Source organism: Hibiscus syriacus, unplaced genomic scaffold, assembly GCF_006381635.1.
Source record: "Hibiscus syriacus cultivar Baekdansim isolate YM2019G1 unplaced genomic scaffold, ASM638163v2 tig00117048_pilon, whole genome shotgun sequence".
NCBI classification, from domain to species: domain Eukaryota; kingdom Viridiplantae; phylum Streptophyta; class Magnoliopsida; order Malvales; family Malvaceae; genus Hibiscus; species Hibiscus syriacus.
The window spans coordinates 536,310-556,287 of NW_024063538.1; the positions used below are offsets into that span (position 1 = coordinate 536,310).

At 37.3% G+C, this 19,978-nt stretch overlaps 3 protein-coding genes, 1 long non-coding RNA gene and 1 pseudogene across 4 annotated transcripts; 4 read left to right on the top strand and 1 right to left on the bottom strand.

The window, feature by feature from the left end:
* Positions 1-4,267: 4,267 nt before the first annotated feature.
* LOC120197698 lies at positions 4,268-7,308 on the bottom strand. Its single transcript, XR_005523290.1, has 3 exons — positions 5,301-7,308; positions 4,814-5,097; positions 4,268-4,723 (listed from the first exon to the last, which is right to left on the bottom strand). It is a non-coding gene; the product is annotated as an uncharacterized LOC120197698 (long non-coding RNA).
* Positions 7,309-8,845: 1,537 nt separating this feature from the next.
* Positions 8,846-9,314, top strand: LOC120197274 (fructose-1,6-bisphosphatase, cytosolic-like). The gene is made up of 2 exons (XM_039198863.1): positions 8,846-9,142; positions 9,234-9,314. Exons 1-2 carry the CDS (start codon positions 8,984-8,986, stop codon positions 9,297-9,299), a joined length of 225 nt encoding a protein of 74 aa, XP_039054794.1. The 5' UTR covers positions 8,846-8,983; the 3' UTR covers positions 9,300-9,314.
* A 47-nt stretch (positions 9,315-9,361) lies between these two features.
* LOC120197305 (fructose-1,6-bisphosphatase, cytosolic-like) lies at positions 9,362-10,009 on the top strand (the record flags this gene model as incomplete). Its single annotated transcript, XM_039198885.1, has 4 exons — positions 9,362-9,436; positions 9,515-9,576; positions 9,674-9,740; positions 9,833-10,009. Coding segments are annotated over 4 exons (381 nt in total), but the record flags the coding sequence as incomplete, so codon positions are not given.
* Positions 10,010-10,028: 19 nt separating this feature from the next.
* On the top strand, positions 10,029-10,927 carry LOC120197273 (fructose-1,6-bisphosphatase, cytosolic-like). Its single transcript, XM_039198862.1, has 4 exons — positions 10,029-10,268; positions 10,402-10,488; positions 10,572-10,647; positions 10,783-10,927. The coding sequence occupies exons 1-4, from the start codon at positions 10,177-10,179 to the stop codon at positions 10,855-10,857; spliced, it is 330 nt and encodes a 109-aa protein (XP_039054793.1). The 5' UTR covers positions 10,029-10,176; the 3' UTR covers positions 10,858-10,927.
* Positions 10,928-12,307: 1,380 nt separating this feature from the next.
* On the top strand, positions 12,308-14,115 carry LOC120197442 (annotated as a pseudogene).
* The last annotated feature ends 5,863 nt before the right edge of the window (positions 14,116-19,978 follow it).

A 19,978-nucleotide genomic window follows, 5' to 3' on the forward strand; every position in this document is an offset into this window, starting at 1 on the left:
TGTTTTTTTTCCTCTTTTTTCTTTCATTCTATGTTAATTCAGTTCTTTAAAAAAATAGAGATAGGAAAGTAGTTTACCTGGTAGCCGTGTCGTCGGGGAGAGGGTGAATTAGTAGGTGTGGAGTTGAGGTTGAAGAACCACCGTGCATGGTGGTTCGATGCTTGGTTCTTACCCAAGGAAGGAAACATCGTAGGGGCGATGTTTGGGTTCGTGGTATTTCCAACGCCGTGTGTGGGTCTCGACGGGAGGAGAATGGCCGCCATATAGGGTGGCCGAGACGTTGCTTGCGCCGGCTCGTCAGAGTGTCGGCTGCCATGGCCACCGCGTACGTGAAAGGGGAAGGGAAGAGTGATTGAAGGCTAGGGATTTGGTTTACCATCAGGCAGAAATGAATTTGGAAAAGGGGAGAGAAGTTGTTATATTAAGTTTTTGGCGAATCACGTTAAGGTCCCTAGACCTTTAGCGTATTTTATATTCTGGTCACTAGTTTTAGGTTAAATCACTCTTTTGGTCCTTTTTATTTAAAGTGATTCACGTTTTAGTAAATATTTATGGTTAATCGTGCCTTAGGTCCCTTGAAGTTTAGCATTTTTTTGATTTGGTCACCATTTCTTTTTATTTTATATGATTTGCGAATTGGATGCATGGTTTCCTATTATTTTATTTTAGTCATCTGATGAATGGCGCTCTATTATCTTTTCTTCATTCCCGTTTCACAACAATGAGCAAAGAGGGACAGTTGTGAACGTAATTTTTTTAACCTTGCCCATGCTAGTGCCTATACATCCCACATGGAGCCACATGCACCTCATATGCCATTTCCAGCTCCCCAGCAGAAGACTCACGCATGAGGCACACCCAACTACAGCTTGTGCCTCCCAAGGAAACCCATAACTTGTCGGCCAGCACGCTTAGTTCCCCATCACCCACACCCAACAACTGTTGGATGGGTCCAGATCCAACAGTGGAGATCAGGGGCGGCTGGAGCATTAGTGTGAAAAACCCTAGCGGGTTTGGGTTAGCTGGGCCTGAGATGGGTCGGATCTTGGGTCGGGTCAACTGTTTGTAACTGGGCCTATGTTTGTTGGATTGTGTTGTTGTATTTGGGCTTCAATTGGAGCCTGTAAAAAATGTAATTAACATAAATAATAATAATAATTTATAAAAGTAGAAATCGGAAAAAATGGTGTCTACAGTCACAATATAACGATTAGCGGCCAATTAAGTAATAGTTGGTCGCTATTCCAACTATTATTATGTTATTCTATTTTTTTAAATAACTTAAATTTTAGAAAAAATAAACTGTTTTAAAGAATTAACGATGATGATATATGTAATAACTACAATATCATTTGTTATATATATAATTACAATAAACGAACGCGACTAAATATTTGATCGTAACCGTAATTTAAATTTCTAGTTGAACGTTAGAGTTTTCATGGTGGCTTTATAAACCTAGTCGAATAGCTAGACTGTCGTTCGATTGCGAGACTGTTGCGCGCAAGTTTTAGCTTTTGGCCCATGTTGTGTTGCGCTTCCGCAACAGAGGACATCTCAAACCAGCTCGCTCGCCGACCATTTTAGCCGCTATGGTACTTTGATTTTGGGTTAAAGGAGTTTTTAGACCCTGAACTTAATAATTTTTCTTAATTTAATCCTTAAACTTTCTTTTAGTTTAAATCAATCCTGAAACCTCATAACTTGGATAATCTTTTGACACTTTGAAATCGTATCATATCATTGCCTGAAAAATTCGAATAATATTATATATATATATATATATATATATGGATGATGATGTGATGCACTTTAGTCACAAAGCTCAAAACTAGTCTTATCGAACGATCATTGAAGGAGTTCAAAGTTTTATAACATCAAAAGTTTAGATAAATTTTCATAGATTTAATAGGTTTTTGTAGAAAACCAATATATAAGAAAGATGGATTAAATACAAATAATTTAATATCGTTCTTATTGTGAATGACGTTTGATGACAACCTTAATTGACCGACAGTAACAATTAAAGAAGTTAATAATTTTCTTAAAAAAATGAAAGAAAATAGTCACATCATGACGTTATCAGTAAGATTTGATTGTTAATCTCTTTCACGTGAAACTTTACTTGGAACTTATTTTTGGTATAGTGAACATTTTGACTTTGGACGCTCATTTGTTCAATGATCCTCCTATTAATGAAATTCAATAACCATGAATGAGAAAAGATGCACGATTATTTCTTTAAATTCAAATTTTCAAGACATTTAGATAAACGATCTTATCAATCGTTGTGAATTTGTTGAAAATTTGAAGAAAAAAATGAAATTTCTATGTTCAAGTAAAAGAATTTACCTCATATATTCTATGTTCTAGTAGGTTGAATCTCCTTCTATTCATTCATGGAATTTAAGAAAAAAATAGTTTAATATGCCTTTTCCATTAGATAATGATATGGAAATGTAACAAACTCAAATGATATAATGTTATAATGAGTTCTTTGAAGTGTTTCGGTAATAAAATTCAAATGTTTTAATAAAGTCGATGGTAACAAAAGAAAATTGATTTTATTAAAAAGAATGAAAGATAGTTAAAAGAGAAATCATTCAAAAAAAAAATCAGTATAACAAGTGTCACTAAAATTGGTTTGTAAAATTTAATTCATTATAATGGTCGTAGATGGTGTATGATGATAGAGATGAAAAAACAGAAAGAAAAATGACAGTTAAAATGTGGCTTTCACGCAAGTAAACGACGGTTAATATAGATATAATTCGAAATACAATGATCAAATTAAAAAATAAATAAATTGTAATGACTAAAATAAGAGTAAGAAGAACGTTGAGTGATGGAGTTTGTAATATATCCTAATAATAATTAATTGGCTCGGGAAAGTCTGATTCATCGTCTCTCTCGCAAGCGAGCGAGCGAGCGATGCCGGGGCTGTATCTGTTGAGAGAAAAAAGCAGCGCAATTTTAATAATAAACGAAATCGAGAGAATGGGGATTCATTCACACTACCAAATGATGAGTTAGTTCTCGCAAACACCAAAAACAAACAAATATTAAACATTCACAGTTATACGAAAACAGAGCATCGAGTTCGAACAATGTCCAAAGATTTTCCCCCACAAAATTTTACATATCTATTTTTCCAACATCCAAATGCTAAAAATCGCGCATTCACGCGACCATATGATGCGTTGCTCGATGTTTGACATGAGACCAAGTTTATCCATGAAAACAGAGCATCCCCATTTTAGCTCTCGCGATGGCCAAAACGAACAAATTGCAAACATTTACAGCCTACGCAAGAAACACTCTCGAAAACATTCGACTCGGAATAATGTTTCTTCTTTCTTCGCTCGAGTAAGCAGACCTGGTTCTGCTATAAAATGCAGAATGAATTGTTTGAGAAATGCATCACATTGCAATCTTTTGAGTTTGAAGAAATGGAAGAAATCGCGGAAGTTAATCTCGCAGCACACCATGAAGCTAGGTGGAGGTTTACTGATCGTAGCGGCACACTGCCCGGTGGTCGAATCGTTTTAACGGTCACCGACGGGTCCGAATGGTGGAAGTTTGAGTGCAAGAGTGAAGGAGACGGCGTGTACTGCATCAGCGGCTCTGGGTGGCGGCGTTTCGTCCGGCCGAGGATGGATGCTTTGATTACCCTTCATTCCAAAGACGACGACGAAGACTTCCACAGAATCCGAGTGAGGTAGAGAGCTTGATGAACGTGTAGACATTAGTGTTCGATCGCTTGTTTGTGTAATGGAGTAGGATTGAAGTGTATGTTTGTGGTTTGCATCTTTGTTTACCAGGCAGCATGATTCTTTAGCTGCTGCATTGTTAAGGTCTTGTAATCTTTTATGTTATCGGTGAACTCTGATTCAATGTACAAGACTGTAAAATGTTGTTTTGTTCTATAATTATGATATAAAAATTGAATCCAAGCAAAATTTTATATATACAGTTATATAGAATCAAAGTTTGTGTATATAATTATGTATTTAATAAAAGTTCATGTATAGTTCTGAGAATCATCTCTATAAGGAGTACCGAGTATTTACAGCGTATGCAAGAAAAACCCTCGCGATCTCTAACCATATAAACAATACGCATTTATTTTCCTTTCCTTGCTCGAGAAAGCAAAGCTGGTTCAGTTACAAATAACCCTTAAGAAAAGTGCAATCAAAACTACATTCTTCTTTCCTTCAGAAAAAAAAAACTTGAATTCGCAGATTACTGAAGAACATGGCGGTGATGGGACAAGTTTGTCTTGCTGCAAACAATGAAGCAGGATGGAGGTTTGTTGATCTTAGTGGTACACTTCCTGAAGCTCCTGGTCGTAAGATTGCGTTAACGGTCACAGACGGGACTTGAATTCACAGACGGGTCGTAATATTGGTACACTGCATCGCTGCAAACACATTAGTAGCACTGCCACCCAAGACAAGATTCTGCAAATGTTCCAAGTCGAATGTTCTGAAAATGTTTGTAATCTGTTCGTGTTTGCCACAGTGTGAACTAACTAAAAGTTCGATGTTTAACGTTAGAGTTTTCATGGTGGCTTCACAAACTAGGTGAAACAGCGAGACCATGTTCGGTAGTGAGACTACCGCATGTAAGTTTTAGCTTTTGGCCTAAGTTGTGTTGCGCAACCCTTTTTACTCTACAGAGAAAATCTAAAACCAGCTTGCTCGCCAACCAGTTTGCTATCCGTCTGCAGAAATACAGAAACAAGGTGCTATTAGGCAGTTACTTCACAAGCACAGACAATTAACTGAAAATCAATAAGCACGTCAAAACTTACTCCGCAACATTTGCCTGCTTCATGACTTCCGAACCCAACGAAATTAAAATGAATATTTTGCACAAGTGATCGGCATAGGAATCCTCCATGAATGACAAATTAATCCTTGGTTAATTACCAGTAACCTCCACCCCTATCTTCTGATAAATGGGAACTTAAACAACCAACTTCACCAGTAATCAAAAAGCTCATTTTTCTGGGGCCGCAAACTCGGTATACTTCCCTGACCCCAACCTTTCTGTACCCCCTAAAGGGATTTCAAAGCGATTCCACTTCCATCATCCCTGTAAAAGAATATTAAATCGAAGCTATGTCAAGAACATCAAATAATATACAGAGGACAATAAACTGCACTAATAAGAAAAAAGGAACTCATTGAACTGCTGTCTATATTTGGCAATTAGAATGTAGCACTAAACATTCCAAAGATCAACAAAGCCAATGAAGACAAAAATCAAGAAAAAAGAATTACTATTTTAGCCATAACTGTGCACTATTGTTTGCCAGTCATCTCCACCATACTTTGTTCCTTTTCTATGGATTGATTCCTTTTCTTTTCGAGATATCTTGTTTTCCACTCTACCATCTGAAGCCATCTCCAACATCTTCTCTGCAAGTTCATCAGCCTCGAGCTTGTTTCCTCGTTTACCCAAGTCATCAACCACTGGCATGAATGATGCAGGATCAAATTTGTATCCTTTGATAATCAACTTGTGCAAAATACCACTAGCTTCCTGTAACTTCTCATCTTTACAAAGTTTTTCAATGAGATCCTTATAAAAGAAATTACCCAAATGAAAAGATCTATCTAACGCAGCTTCAAAGACCACTTTAGCCATCATCTCTTTGAATTTCTTTTTAGCCTCATCTATCCTTCCAGCCTTTCATAGAGCACTAATTATGATAGAATATGTAACTAAGTCAGGAGTACATTTCATGCGACAGTTAACATCATCAACTAGGCCAATAAATGAGTTTCCAAGGTTACCTAGATCAGCACTTCCGTGCGTCCACATCTCATCGGTGATTTCCATAGCTTTTTCCAACTTCCCACTTATACACAAACCATCAATTACAATATTGCAGGTTACAGTATCCACACCATAACCTTTTTCATTCATCTTTTGCAATAACTCTTCTGCCTCTAATATTTTCCCCTCTTTCCACAAGCTATGCAGCAAAATATTGCAAGTACAAGTATTCGGGACACAACCATTTCTCATCATCTCATTTAGAATATCATTTGCTTCAGATAACTTCCCTTTACGACAGTAGCCATGTAATAAAGTGCTGTAAGTTATTGTATCGGGAGAAAGACCACTCCTTATAATAAAACTCATCACCATTATACGAGTAAATATTAGGTTCTACACCTTTATTGACCATGTCCTTAAGTACAAGTTGAGCCTCTAGTAACTTCCCATTTCTTAGCAACCCCAACAACCAGATATTATAACTCTCTAAATTCATCAAATCGCCATTTTTCTCCATAGACTCAACCAAGTTCTTTGCTTCCACCAGCATCCCCTGCTTATAGAACCCCTCAAGCATTAGATTATAGGTTATAACATTAGGCCGAGGTAGCCCCACGGCTTCATCTATTTGCATCTCTCTTAAAATCCTTGATGCTTCGAGAACTTGACCCGCTTTACAAAGAGCGGATATTCTAGCATTGAATGTAACTTCATCAGGAAACAAACCATCCTCTCATTCTTTCTACCAAATTTTCAGCATCATCAGTTTTACCTTCCTTACAAAAAACTCGAAATCAATGTATTATACACAACTCCATTCGGCAAAATCCTGGACTTTTTCATCTCATCCAAAAGCTCCACCCCTTTATTAGCAAGGGCGAATCTGCAATACCCCCGAACCAAGACGCCAAAACTAAACTCATTAGGCAGACAACCTTTCTCAGGCATTTTATCAAACAATTCTCGGGCGTCCTCCAAATGACCCAAATCATACAACCAACAAATCAAAAGATTGAAAGTATAAGTTTGAGGAAAAACACCGGCAACGACCATATCTTTATACAACCAAAGCACAAATCGGAAATTCTTTCTTTAATACAACATCCAAAGAGAACATTGTACAGACAAATGGAAGGCGGGTTTTGTGGGAAGTTTGTTCTTATGGACCGGAACTGGGAAAAGGATTTATCAGAGAAACCTGATTTAGCTAAGAGATTGACAAGGGAAATGAGGGAGCGGAGGGGATTTTGTTGGGGCTGTGAGGATAAGAGGAGGAGGTGAAGCTGATCGATTTCTGGGAGCAATTTAGAACGGATAAGGATACGGGCAATGGTGGGCACTGATGAAAGAACAGAGGGATTGGGTTGTGAAGATTGAATCCGCTTGAAGAGTTGCCATGCTAGCTTTGGGTTTTTGGTGTTTTTGAGGAGTGCTTGGGTAAGGTCTGTTGTTCCCATGAAAACACGATCGAGGGGGAGAAAGTTATGGTTTTTGGATCAAACTATTGATCGCTAAAGAAAGGGTGAGTCAAAGTTGAAGAGAGACAACCACTGCTTCCTTGACCTTGTTATCCTTCTCTCTCGTTATGAATGTATAGCATTCTGAGCTGCTGGACTGATGTATCGGTGCTCGATTTCTAACAGGAACCGCCGTATTGAACTGATGGAGGAAGACCGGTTTAGCCAAGTTATAAACAGTGTTGAGGTCTCCAAGGATCAAAGTGCAACGCAGATAGGACTAACGTGGACCAGTGCTAAATTACCTATATAAATATATATTAAAATAGGATAACTAACAATTAGTCGAGCTAACAAATGAGGCATTATATTCTTTTTTAAGTAATATAAGAGTTTCAAACTATGATAATAAATTAGGTTCGGAGTATTATTTTATAATAAATTTATATAAAATTTAATCTGAATTAGACGATAAATTAATTGGATATTAGTGATTAATCTAAAATAATAAGATAAACTATAAATTTTATTAAACTTCTTTTCACTCGTACTTTGATCACTAAAATTTTAAAATAAATATTTACTGAACTTTTAATTTACTCCTATTTTGATTATTCTATCGTTAAATATTTAACGACATTATGATTAAATATTTTTGTAAAAAAAATTATGAAACACTTTAAATAAAATTTTCAAAATCTAAGTGTAGAGAGATGTAAAAAGAGGAAGCATGTTGTATAGCTTATTTTCATGCTAATCAGACGACGAATATTATAGACCATAGTATTTTAGAGTTTTAAATTGAATTTTACGAATTTTAAAGTGATTTATGTAAAATCTAAAATGATAGAGTGATAGGAGATAATTGGACGAATTAGTTGATAACTTAAATGATTGAAAAAGACACAAAAATATTAATTACAGCGATAACACGACATAATTATAAAATTATAAAATTTTTATATTTGAAATAAGAAAAAAAGAAAATAACATGAATGACACAAAATCTATATCAATAAAAACAATTAACATTAGCACACATGACTACTATATACCTTTCCATGTCGAGGAAACATATTTAAACTTTTATGATCAAATTAAAAATGAAAAAAATGATAAAATTTATAATTTACCCATCAAAATAACACTCATTCTCCGTAATTAATTAGTTCAATACATTTATATAGAATCGATTTAATTAGAATATATTGATTTGTCTAACCAAAATTGAGCTGTAAACTAAATTAATTAAAATTATATTTAACTTAATCACAATGATCGAATTAACCAAAATCAATTTAACCGAATGATTCATTTAGTTGATTTTAACCGACATATCCTCTCCCTTATTCGTTACTCAAACCCAAAACCGCCATTGTTGATCAAAAGCTAAGCACTTGTAACGTTTAGAAACAGCATAGGTTGGAAATAACAATAGCTGAATTCTTGATGACTCACAGCTATGTGATCAAATTGGTCAAACGTGTCATTCTAATCCTTTATTGGATAATCAAAATCCACTCTGTAGTTGATGTTGATATATATATTCACATGTATATATCTTTATTCTCCAACTTCTCTTGCTCTTTACGCTACAAAAACAGAAGGAAAAAAAGGTTTCTTCGCTCTCCAAGTTTCATCCTTTTTTTTTAATTTCATTTGATCCCAAAAAGAAAGCTTTGATCTAATTTTGAGGGGAAAAGGTTTGAGTTTTGTGTTGAGGAAAAAAAGGGCTTGTCATGGATCATGAAGCTGATGCTCATAGAACTGATTTGATGACCATCACTCGCCATGTCTTGAATGAGCAAACCAAGCACCCTGAATCTCGTGGCGATTTAACCATCTTTCTCAATCACATTGTTCTTGGCTGCAAATTCGTCTGCTCTTCTGTTAGCAAGGTCCTTTTACACTCTTTACTGGTGATCATTTGGTATTTTTGTAGTTCTGATATCAGATTTCACTTGCAAAATCATTGTTCTATGTGTACAGGCGGGTCTTGCAAAACTATTAGGACTTTCAGGAGAGACCAATGTTCAGGTATGCCTTCATCGTTAATGGCTTTAATTTTCCATCATCTTCTGTTGTATGAATTGAGACCCCCCCCCCCCATGTTTTAGGGTGAAGAACAGAAGAAGCTGGACGTGCTTTCGAATGAAGTTTTTGTTAAGGCTTTGATTAGCAGTGGACGAACAGTAAGCCTGAAAAACTATCTGTTCATATCTTTGATTGAATGAAAATTAGTGCATAATCTTATGTGTAATCTTGTGTAGTGCATCCTGGTTTCGGAGGAGGACGAAGAGGCTATATTCGTCGATCAATCGAAGCGTGGAAGGTTTGATACATGCAGAAATCCGACACTGATATGCCTAATCATCGTCTCCGAGTATTGGTTACGAATTCTAGGCTAAATTTTGTATTTGTTTATGCAGATACATTGTTGTTTTTGATCCATTGGACGGATCCTCAAACATTGATTGTGGTGTTTCCATAGGAACTGTAAGCTCGCCCTTTGCTTCAGCCTTCAGCATTTCCTTTGTTCTAAACTGGTTTATGGATGGTGAACATGAATGTTTACCTCATGTGATCAGATTTTCGGGATTTATCTGGTTAAAGATAAAGACAATCCGATGATCGATGACGTATTGCAACCCGGAAGAAACCTCTTAGCAGCCGGTTATTGCATGTACGGATGCTCCTGCACGGTAAGAACAATCACCACTATCAGCATTTACTGCAACTCAGATCGATTTTGTTTTGATAATTGAAACACATTGGAAGGTTCTTTGCTTTTGATTTGCAGCTAGTGCTGAGTACCGGGAGTGGCGTCAACGGTTTCACACTCGATCCATCTCTCGGCGAGTTCATACTAACCCATCCCAATATCAAGGTACCAAAAAGGGGAAAGATTTATTCAGTAAATGAAGGAAATGCCATGAATTGGGATGAGCCAACTACAAAGTTTGTGGAAAAATGCAATTTCCCTGCAGATGGTTCACCCCCAAGGTCCCTTAGGTACATTGGAAGGTAATCTACTATTAGGCTCGCTATGTTACTCGGACGCCTCGAGCACCGGACATGAGTATATTTACATGTGTCTGGATATGTGTTGCATTTTATACTCCACCGAAGATAACACTAATGGCATTTGCCTTTGCAGCGTGGTTGCAGATGTGCACCGGACACTGCTTTACGGCGGTATCTTCTTATACCCTGCAGATAAGAAAAGTCCAAACGGAAAGCTTCGGTACAACATCGCTTTGAAAGCTCCATTTCTTCATTGCAATTTTGGTTTATTTCCTCACTTAACATAACTTCTTTCCTATACTGTCTTCTTTACGAAGTCTTCCCAATGTCATACCTGATGGAGCAGGCTGGAGGTCAAGCTTTCACTGGAAAACAAAGGGTATTATGACTTGCTTGCCTCAATCATTTTCGATCGAGAAAACTCGAGTTACTTACCGTTCGACTCGTCGAGCGTCGGTTCGATTCACAAGGCAACAGAATCCTCATATGTTGTTAATTTTCCATGCATTTGCAGGCACTTGATTTAGTCCCAGGGAAGATACATGAGCGATCTCCTGTTTTCCTTGGCAGCTATGATGATGTTGAATAGATTAAAGCACTCTACGCTGTTTCAAATTAAGATGAACAAGAAGAAAGAAAACAATTGCATAAACTTGTAGGCCATAAGTCACTTTAACCTTTAACATGTGATTTCATACTACGTTAATAATTTTTCTTCGGAAAAATAATGATATTTGGGATTTTACATAAATATAATATTTTAATATTTTCTTTCTTTTTTTACGTAATTCTATTATTCGGAATTTCGTAATTATCTCTCTTAATAATATGAACAACATACCTTATCACTATATTCAAAATTTAGTAATTCAATAAAACAATTTTTTTAAAAGAATGATATTTGAGATTTTACATAAATATAATGTTTTACTATATTTTTTTATTCTCTTACGTTAATTCTATTATTCGGAATTTCGTAATTATCTCTCTTAATAATATGAACAAAGTCTCTTATCGGTAGGAGTGGGAATAGGCCAGGCCCAGGCAAGGGCCTGGCCTATAATGATTTGTGTAGGCCTGGGCCTGGCCTGTGGCCTGTCAAAAGCTTTTATTTAGGTATGGCCTAGGCATGTTTAAAAGCATGGTCTGTTTAAAAGCCTGTTTAACAATAAACATTTAATATTTTCAGTTTAGCCATTAATTTTAGAGTAAAATCCTTATTAAGTTACTCTAACTTAGTACATTTTACAAAGTAGTCACTCTAAATAGGCCGACCTATCAGGCTTATAAGGCTTTTTAATAGGCCTAAGTCTGGCCTGTTTAGTTAAATAAGTTTTTAAAAAGGTCTGGGCCTGGCCTGTTTAGTTAAATAGGTCAGGCCAGGCCAGACTTTATACAGGCCAGGCCCAGGCTCCTGGAGGCCGACCTGGCCTATTCTCACCCCTACTTATCAGTATACTGAAAATTTAGCAATTTAATAATTTTTTAAAAAAAAGAATGATATTTGGGATTTTACATAAATACAATGTTTCAATATATTTTTTAATCTTTTACGTTGATTTTATTGTTCATGTTTTGTAGTTATCTCTCCTTATAATATTAACAACGTATCTTATCATTATACTTAACATTTGATATTCGATCGATTAACTATAATAAAAATTAAAGAAAATCAAAGAAAATTTTATGTTTGAAATTTCGTGATTATACCTCTTATAAAATTAACAATGTACCTTACCATTATATTCGGTATTTGATCGATTAATTAAATTTGAAATTAAAGGAAATCAAAGAAAAATCCACTTTAAGCATTGAAGGGATGTTGAATGCAGTCTAACTCTTAGAAAATTTAAACTTTTATATAATTAAAATATTTTTTATTTTATATTAATATTTAATTTTATATCTCTTAAATTTTTACATTCCATGATTAATTGAGTCAGATCGGACCTCTACAGTTCAGTATAACCAGGTCGGATCTGACTCAGCCATGCCAAATTCTCTTTTTGAGTTAAATCAAATTGCACCATTGTCTTACTGCACAACTGCCTAGTTCGCATGAAAAGAAGAGAGCTTTGGAGCCAAAAAGATGATATTTTTAACTTTATTTGTTAAAGGGAAAAAGAACAACTTTTATGACGAAATGGGTCTTTGCTTTTGTGCCAGATAAGTCTCTTTCCACTGCTTTACAACTTCTCCATTTGAGAAGAATCCCAAAACTGTGTACGTTAGCTTCAGTGAACGAGTCGGGTGTTACATTTGAGTTTTGCAATGTTGCATGCAATTTGGGTGTTTACTTGTTTGGGATTTTCTGAATCTTGTTGCTGGATTTCGTTTTAATTTTTGTATCCGCTCAAAGATTTTGCTTTAATTCACCTACTAATGTTAGCAGCCATTGCCTTCTCTGGTTCTCCATTTCCAAAAGTGTCAATTTGGCCTATAAAAAGCTTGTAAGCTATATTGAAAGTAGTATTGAATTTTTTTTTGACAAACTATGGAAGGAAATCCAGCATCAGATAACAATCTGATTCCAGGTGGTCAGACTCAGTCATTTGCATATTTGGACTCACTAGGCTCATTTCAGGTTCATCAAGGGTTAGACGACCAGCAATTTTACCAGCAAGGTTCCCAATTTCAAGATGTTTTGCCATTCGGGTCTGAGAATATGAAAGAAATCGAAAAACCAAGTGATGATAATTGGAACAATTTCGATAAACAAGGTGGTGGTGATGGATGTTATGATGGTTCCGAGGGGAGAGGCGAGTTCTTGTGGCAGCGAGTGAAATGGACACCACAAATGGTTAGGCTTTTGATTAATGCTGTTTGTTATGTTGATGAGGATGCTTCTTCTGATTGTCTGGGTGGTGTTAGAAGGAAATCGTCTATTGTGCATAAGATAGGGAAGTGGAAGTGCGTTTCAAAACTCATGATTGAAAGGGGTCATCATGTATCGCCGCAGCAATGCGAGGACAAGTTCAATGATTTAAATAAAAGATACAAGAGACTCAATGATGTTCTTGGCAAAGGCATTTGTTGTAAGGTTGTAGAGAACCCGGAGCTTTTGGACATAATGAATGTATATAATAAGGTAAAGGAGGAGGTAAAGAAAATTTTGAGCTCGAAGAATCTGTTTTAAGAGGAAATGTGTTCTTACCATACTGGGAATAGATTGAATCTTCCTCATGATCCAGAGTTGCAGCACTCCTTGCAGTTGATTCTTGGAAGCAGAGAAGACGATGAGCCTAATCAGTCGAGGCAACACAATGGGGATGATGAGTTTGAGAAAGAACAGCAAGATGCTGCACCTGATGGTGGATTTGAGGGAATAGAAGATAACAAGGGAACTTCAAGGTTTCCGGAGCCATCCTCAAAGAGGTGTAAACAAATGAATGAAATGAAAGACGTGGTTGTTGGCAATCCTTCGAATTCTGTGGAGTATGGAAAAATGTTGGAAGCTTCTAAACAAAATGACCAACTTGATTTGAGTCATGTTAACCCAAACTACAACAGCTCATATGCGTTGCAAGAGCAGTGGATGGCATTTCGCTTACTTGAGTTGAGAAGGCAGAAGATACAAATTCAGGCCCGAAAGCTTGCACTGGAGAAGCAACAGTTTAAGTGGCGAAGGATAAATTGGAACAAGGATAGGGATTTGGATAAGATCAGGCTGGAAAATGAATGTATGAAGCTTGTAAATGAGCGTTTAGCATCCCAACTGGGAACAAGAAAATGAGCAGTGTCTAAAACCGAGTACATGTTCTGATCCTGGTTACATCTTGGAATCCTATTTTAAGTTTAATGTATTGAAAAACTTGCTGGCTTATAAATTTTGCTATATTTTGTTTAAGATTGTCAATATAGCCTTATGTTCTGATGCATCATGTTATTTTGTTTCATCAATTCAAGCTTATTGTTATAGATTCTGAAGATATCCTACAGCGAGCTATGTTTTCCATGTTCTGTCGTAAGCATTAATGAACCGACAAGTGGATATCGTGCTCAAGTTAAAACTGAAGTTACATGTGCCAGCGTTACCTTTCGAGCATTTCATTTTTATCGTCCATTTTCACTAATTCTCAAGCATTCACAGTTTGTGCACCTCGGGCCCTTTGAGTTATATATATCGATGCTGCTTCCACATTGCAGATTGTGAAGAGGGAGGAAATTGTCTGATGGAGGTAATGGCTTTCTGCTCCATGCAGAAGCAGATAAGTCCCATTTGTCTATTTGAGTTTCTTTATTAGATCTCTGGTTATGCATTTATTTGCTTTCACTTCCATAAATTTCTGTTTTGGATTCATTCATTGGAAACAGATCTATTTGGATCTACTTTCATGAAATTGCGTTGTTTGTTCCTATCATTCTTAGAAATTAGATCGATTTTGGCTATAAAAGGTATTGCTCAAGTATTTATTGAGAAATCTAATTGTAGAAACTGTTATCCAGGGAATGAAACTCATTCCATGGGACTCTTTAGCTTGGTGCTAAACTGAGAACGACTTTAACTGTTTGTGTCTGAACTCTTTAATTGTGCTCCAATGATATCGAAATACTAACCAAGCAACCTGATTGTATCTTGTCGAACTTATGTTTTAGGATCTGATCCAATGAGTTCATCGCATATCCGCTTGACAACAATGGAAGGTAAACCACCAGTAGGTGGTGATATGCTGCAGGGATGGGTATATGGTTGTCTAGATCTACAAGATCCGGTACAGCTTCAACACAAACAAAAGCCACGCATGTCTCAACAAGCTTCTGCTTTTGGTTTAGCTGAAAATGAGACTCGGAAAAGCATTGTTATCGAAAATGATATGTCAAATTATGCTGAACAAAGCAAACTTGAGCACAATGAAGCTGGCAACAGCGAGGACGGGTCGCCCTGGCAACGCATGAAATGGACTGGAAAAAGCGTGAAGCTTTTGGTTACTATTCTTTCGTACATCGGGGAGGATCCTCCCACTGATTGCGTGGGTAGTCAGATAAAAATGTCTTCCCTTTTGAAGAAACAAGGAAAATGGAAGTGTGTTTCGAAGGTCATGGCTGATTGGGATTACCATGTATCCTCAACAATGTGAGGACAAGTTCAATAATTTGAGCAAAACATATAGAAGACTGAATGATTTACTGGGGAGAGGCATTTCTTGCAAGGTTGTTGAGAACCCTAAGCTTTTGGACATAATCGATGTATCCGAGAGGGAGAAAGAAGATGTAAGAAAACTTTTGACTTCTAAACATTTGTTTTTTGAAGAGATGTGTTGGGAAATAAATCGAAAACGAGTAATTTCCCTATAATCAGATTATAATCAGATTAGTGAGAATGCAAAATAAAAGCGGAAAAATAATAAAAAATTTATAACGAAGTTAAGTCAATTGTGCCTACGTCTCCGGACTGCTGCAGATCTTTTACTAAGAGAGAAAATTTACAGGTGTTTACAAAACACTCACTAATCACAAGAAATCTCTCTAGTATTAGGAGAAAGAAATGATTTTGGGATTTTAGGATGATTTTGAAGCTAAATGAGTTAGAGTATTTATAGTAGAAGCTTAAGGACTAATCTTTGTAAATACTCTAAATTCCAATTACTAAAAATAATTTTCTCATGCATAAAATTCAACAAAATTCAGCCCCCTAATTTTTTTCCAAGCAACCGGCTGCTAATTCTTTAGCAGCCCATATGTTTTTTTTTAATATTCAACAATCTCCCACTTGAAGACTGATTTTAATTTGTCTTCACACCTCAATCGATGCAGCAGCATTTCTAGTCTTGTTATTCTAGCATGTCAACGGAAACTGAACACAACTTCAGTTTGTCCATAGTCATCTTCTTTGTCAACATGTCTGCCGGATTTTGAGCTCCACTAATCTTTTCAAGTTTCAAAATCCCATCTTCCAGAAGAGACCGGATAAAATGATATCACAGTTGTATGTGCTTCGTTCTGGAATGAAAAGATGGATTCTTTGCTAGATGGATAACACTTTGACTGTCGCAATACAAGACATTGTTTTCTTGTTTCTTGCCTAACTCTTCCAAGAAACTTTGGAGCCAAACCATCTCCTTGCTGGCTTCCGTAACAACGACATATTCTGCTTCGGTTGTAGAGAGAGCAACTATTTTCTGTAGTTGAGAAACTCAACTCACTGCAGTACCTCCAAGAGTATAGACATACCCTGTAGTGCTTTTTCTGATGTCGACATTTCCGGCTAAGTCAGAATCAATATAGCCTGTCAGTATCATATCTCCACCTTTGAAACAAAGTTCTTTGTTTGTAGTACCTCGCAGATATCTGAGGTTCCATTTGACAGCTTCCCAGTGTACCTTGCCCGGATTATTCATGTACCTGCTAACAGCTCCCACTGCATGAGCAATATCTGGTCTAGTACAAACCATGACATACATCAGACTTCCAATTGCTGAGGCATACGACACATTCACCATGTGTGCACGTTCTTCCTCCGTCTTTTGTGACTGTTCTTTGGAGAGTCTAAAATGAACACCTAAAGGTGTACTTACTGGTTTAACATCTTGCATATTGAACCTGGAGAGTACTTTGTTGATGTACTCAGACTGTGATAACATTAAAGTCCCCGACTTTGTGTCTCTCTTAATCCTCATTCCAAGAATCTGTTTTGCAGTGCCCATATCCTTCATAGCAAACTGCTTCGACAATACTTGCTTCAAGTGTATAATCTCTTGCATGTTTGAGCCTGCAATGAGTATGTCATCAACGTACAATAATAAAATAATGAAGTTGTTGTCGAACCTGTTGATGTAGCAATAATGATCTGCTTGACATCTGGTAAAACCACTGCTACTCATGAAACTATCAAACTTCTTGTACCATTGTCTAGGAGCTTGTTTTAAACCATACAAGCTCTTCTTCAACCTGCATACCAGGTTTTTCTTACCTGCATCTATGAAGCCTTTTGGCTGCCTCATATAGATTTCTTCCTCAAAATCACCATGAAGGAAAGCTGTCTTTACATCTAACTGCACAAGATGTAAATTCTTTGCAGCTACAATTTTCAACACCAGTCTGATTGTAGACAGTTTTACAACTGGAGAGAAAATTTCATTGTAGTCAATACATTCCTTTTGCTGGAAACATTTGACAACCAATCTTGCTTTGTAGCGTTTACTCCCATCGTGCTCTTCTTTGATCCTGTAGATCCACTTGTTATGGAGCGCTTTCTTGTCTGGTGGTAATTCAGCTAATTCCCACGTCTGATTTGACATAAGCAAGTCCATCTCATCTTTCATGGAAGACTCTCACTTGACTGAATCATCCACTTGCATTGCTTCATCATAGCACTCTGGTTCACCATTGTCAGTCAGCAATAAATAGTGCAAAGAGAGCGAATAACGTTGGGTTGGTTTAGGAATTCTGGAGGAGCGTCTCAGTTCTGGTGTGTGTGGTTCTTCTTGAACTGCTTCAGGATTGATCTGAACATGATTTCCAGAAATTTCCTCGAACTCGACAAATTCCTTTGTTTCAGCTTCGGTATTGGAGCTGCTTGATTCTATCGTTGACCTGTCTTTGTACATCACATTCTCATTGAAAATGACATCTCTGCTTCTGATGATCTTTCAATTTTCGTAGTCCCAAAACCAGTAACCGAACTCATCATCGCCATAACCAACAAAGGCACATTTGTGGGACTTAGCATCAAGTTTACTTCTTTCAGCAGAGTCTATGTGTACATAAGAAATACAACCAAACACTCTTAACTGTGAAAGGTTTATTTCTTTCTTGCTCCAAACTTCCTCTGGTATTCTGTCATCCAAAGGAACTGAGGGCCCACGGTTGATCAGGTAAGCTACAGTGTTGATAGCTTCAGCCAATAGAAATTTGGGCAATCCGGCATGTATTCTCATGCTTCTGGCACGTTCATTCAGAGTTCTGTTCATGCGCTCTGCTACGCCATTCTGCTGCGGTGTCATGGGAACTGTTGTCTCCATCTTGATCCCATTGTTTACACATAAATCTTTGAATCTTCTGTTTCTGTACTCTCCTCCATTGTCAAACCTCAACCGCTTGACTTTCAGACCAGTCTCATTTTCCACCATGACCTTCCATTTTCTAAAGGTATCAAAGACTTCTGATTTATTCTTCAGAAAATAAACCCACACCTTCCGTGTAGAATAATCGATTAAGGTGACATAATATAATGAGCCTGCAAGAGATTGAACTGGAGATGATCCCCATACATCAGTATGAACCAACTCTAACTTTTCAGCCTTGGGTGTCTTACCAATCTTTGCAAAGCTGACTTTCTTTTGTTTGCCAAAGATGCAATCCTCGCATAGTCCGACATCTATATTCTTTAGATCCGGCAGCTTCCCTTTTGACAAAAGTGTCTTCATCCCTTTCTCGCTCATATGGCCAAGCCTTTGGTGCCATAGGTTTGATTTTCCATCAGCATCTGCTGCAGCAATGATATTCTCTAAGTTTGAGGTTACATAGAGAGTACCAGTCTTCTTACCACGAGCAATGACGAGTGCTCCTTTGGTAATCTTCCATTCACAGCCTGAAAAGGTTGTGATATATCCTTCTCCATCAAGTTGTCCTACAGAAATCAAATTTCTTTTGAGGCCAGGAATATGTCTCACTCCTTTTAGCGTCCAGGTGGTATGGTTTGGCAACTTTAATAGGATGTCTCATTTTCCGACGATCTTCAAGGTTTCATCATCAGCTAGATGAACCTTCCCAAAATCACCACTGACATAGTTCTCCATGATTTATTGGCATGGGGTGGAGTGGAAAGATGCCCCTGAATCCAAGATTCACGATTCAATCGGACTGTTGACGCTTAGAATCATGGCATCACCTGTCTCCTCTGTCACGTTGGCAGATTTCTGTGCGTCAGTATTTTTCTTCGATGCTCGGCAATCTCTTTTAAAGTGACCCTTCTTGCCACAGTTATAACAGGTAAAATATTTCTTTCCCGTTCTTGATTTTCCCGTTCTGGTTTTGGATCTGCCACTTGAATTTCTTTCTGAAGTTCTCTCTCTGGACTCCGTGTGCAAGGCTGGGGAGGTTGATGCTTCACCTGATTCTCTCCGTCGAATTTCTTCACTCAATACCAGATCCCGCACATCGTCGAATTTTAATTTGCTATTTCCCGACGAGCTGCTGACTGTTGTAACAGTAGCATTCCAACTGTCTATTAGAAATGATAAGAGAATTAAAGCTCGAACTTCATCATCGAATTCTATTTCCACTGAACTCAACTGGGTTGTGATTGTGTTGAGTTCATTTAGGTGTTGTGCCACCGATGCCCTTTCCGCCATCCGCAAATTGAATAATCGCCTCATCAAGTGAACTTTGTTTGAGGTTGATGGCTTCTCATACATACTGGAGAGAGCCGCCATAAGAATCGCCGTGGTCTTTTCCTTTGCTATGTTGAAAGCAACATTGCGGGATAACGTTAGTCGGATAACTCCGAGGGCTTGTCTGTCGAGAAGAGTTCAGTCTTCATTCTTCATGCCCTCTGGTTGCTTTCCTGAGAGAGGTTGATATAAATTTTTCTGGTACAAAAAATATTCAATCTGCATCTTCCAAAAGCTAATCCGCACCATCGAACTTTTCAATTTTCACCTTCCCTTCGTCTGCAGCTATCGCTCTCACTCGAATCTGGCTTCGTTTGGATCGTTTCTGACAATTCTTGTGAACCACCGTGTATTAGAACACATCCGTCGACAAATTCG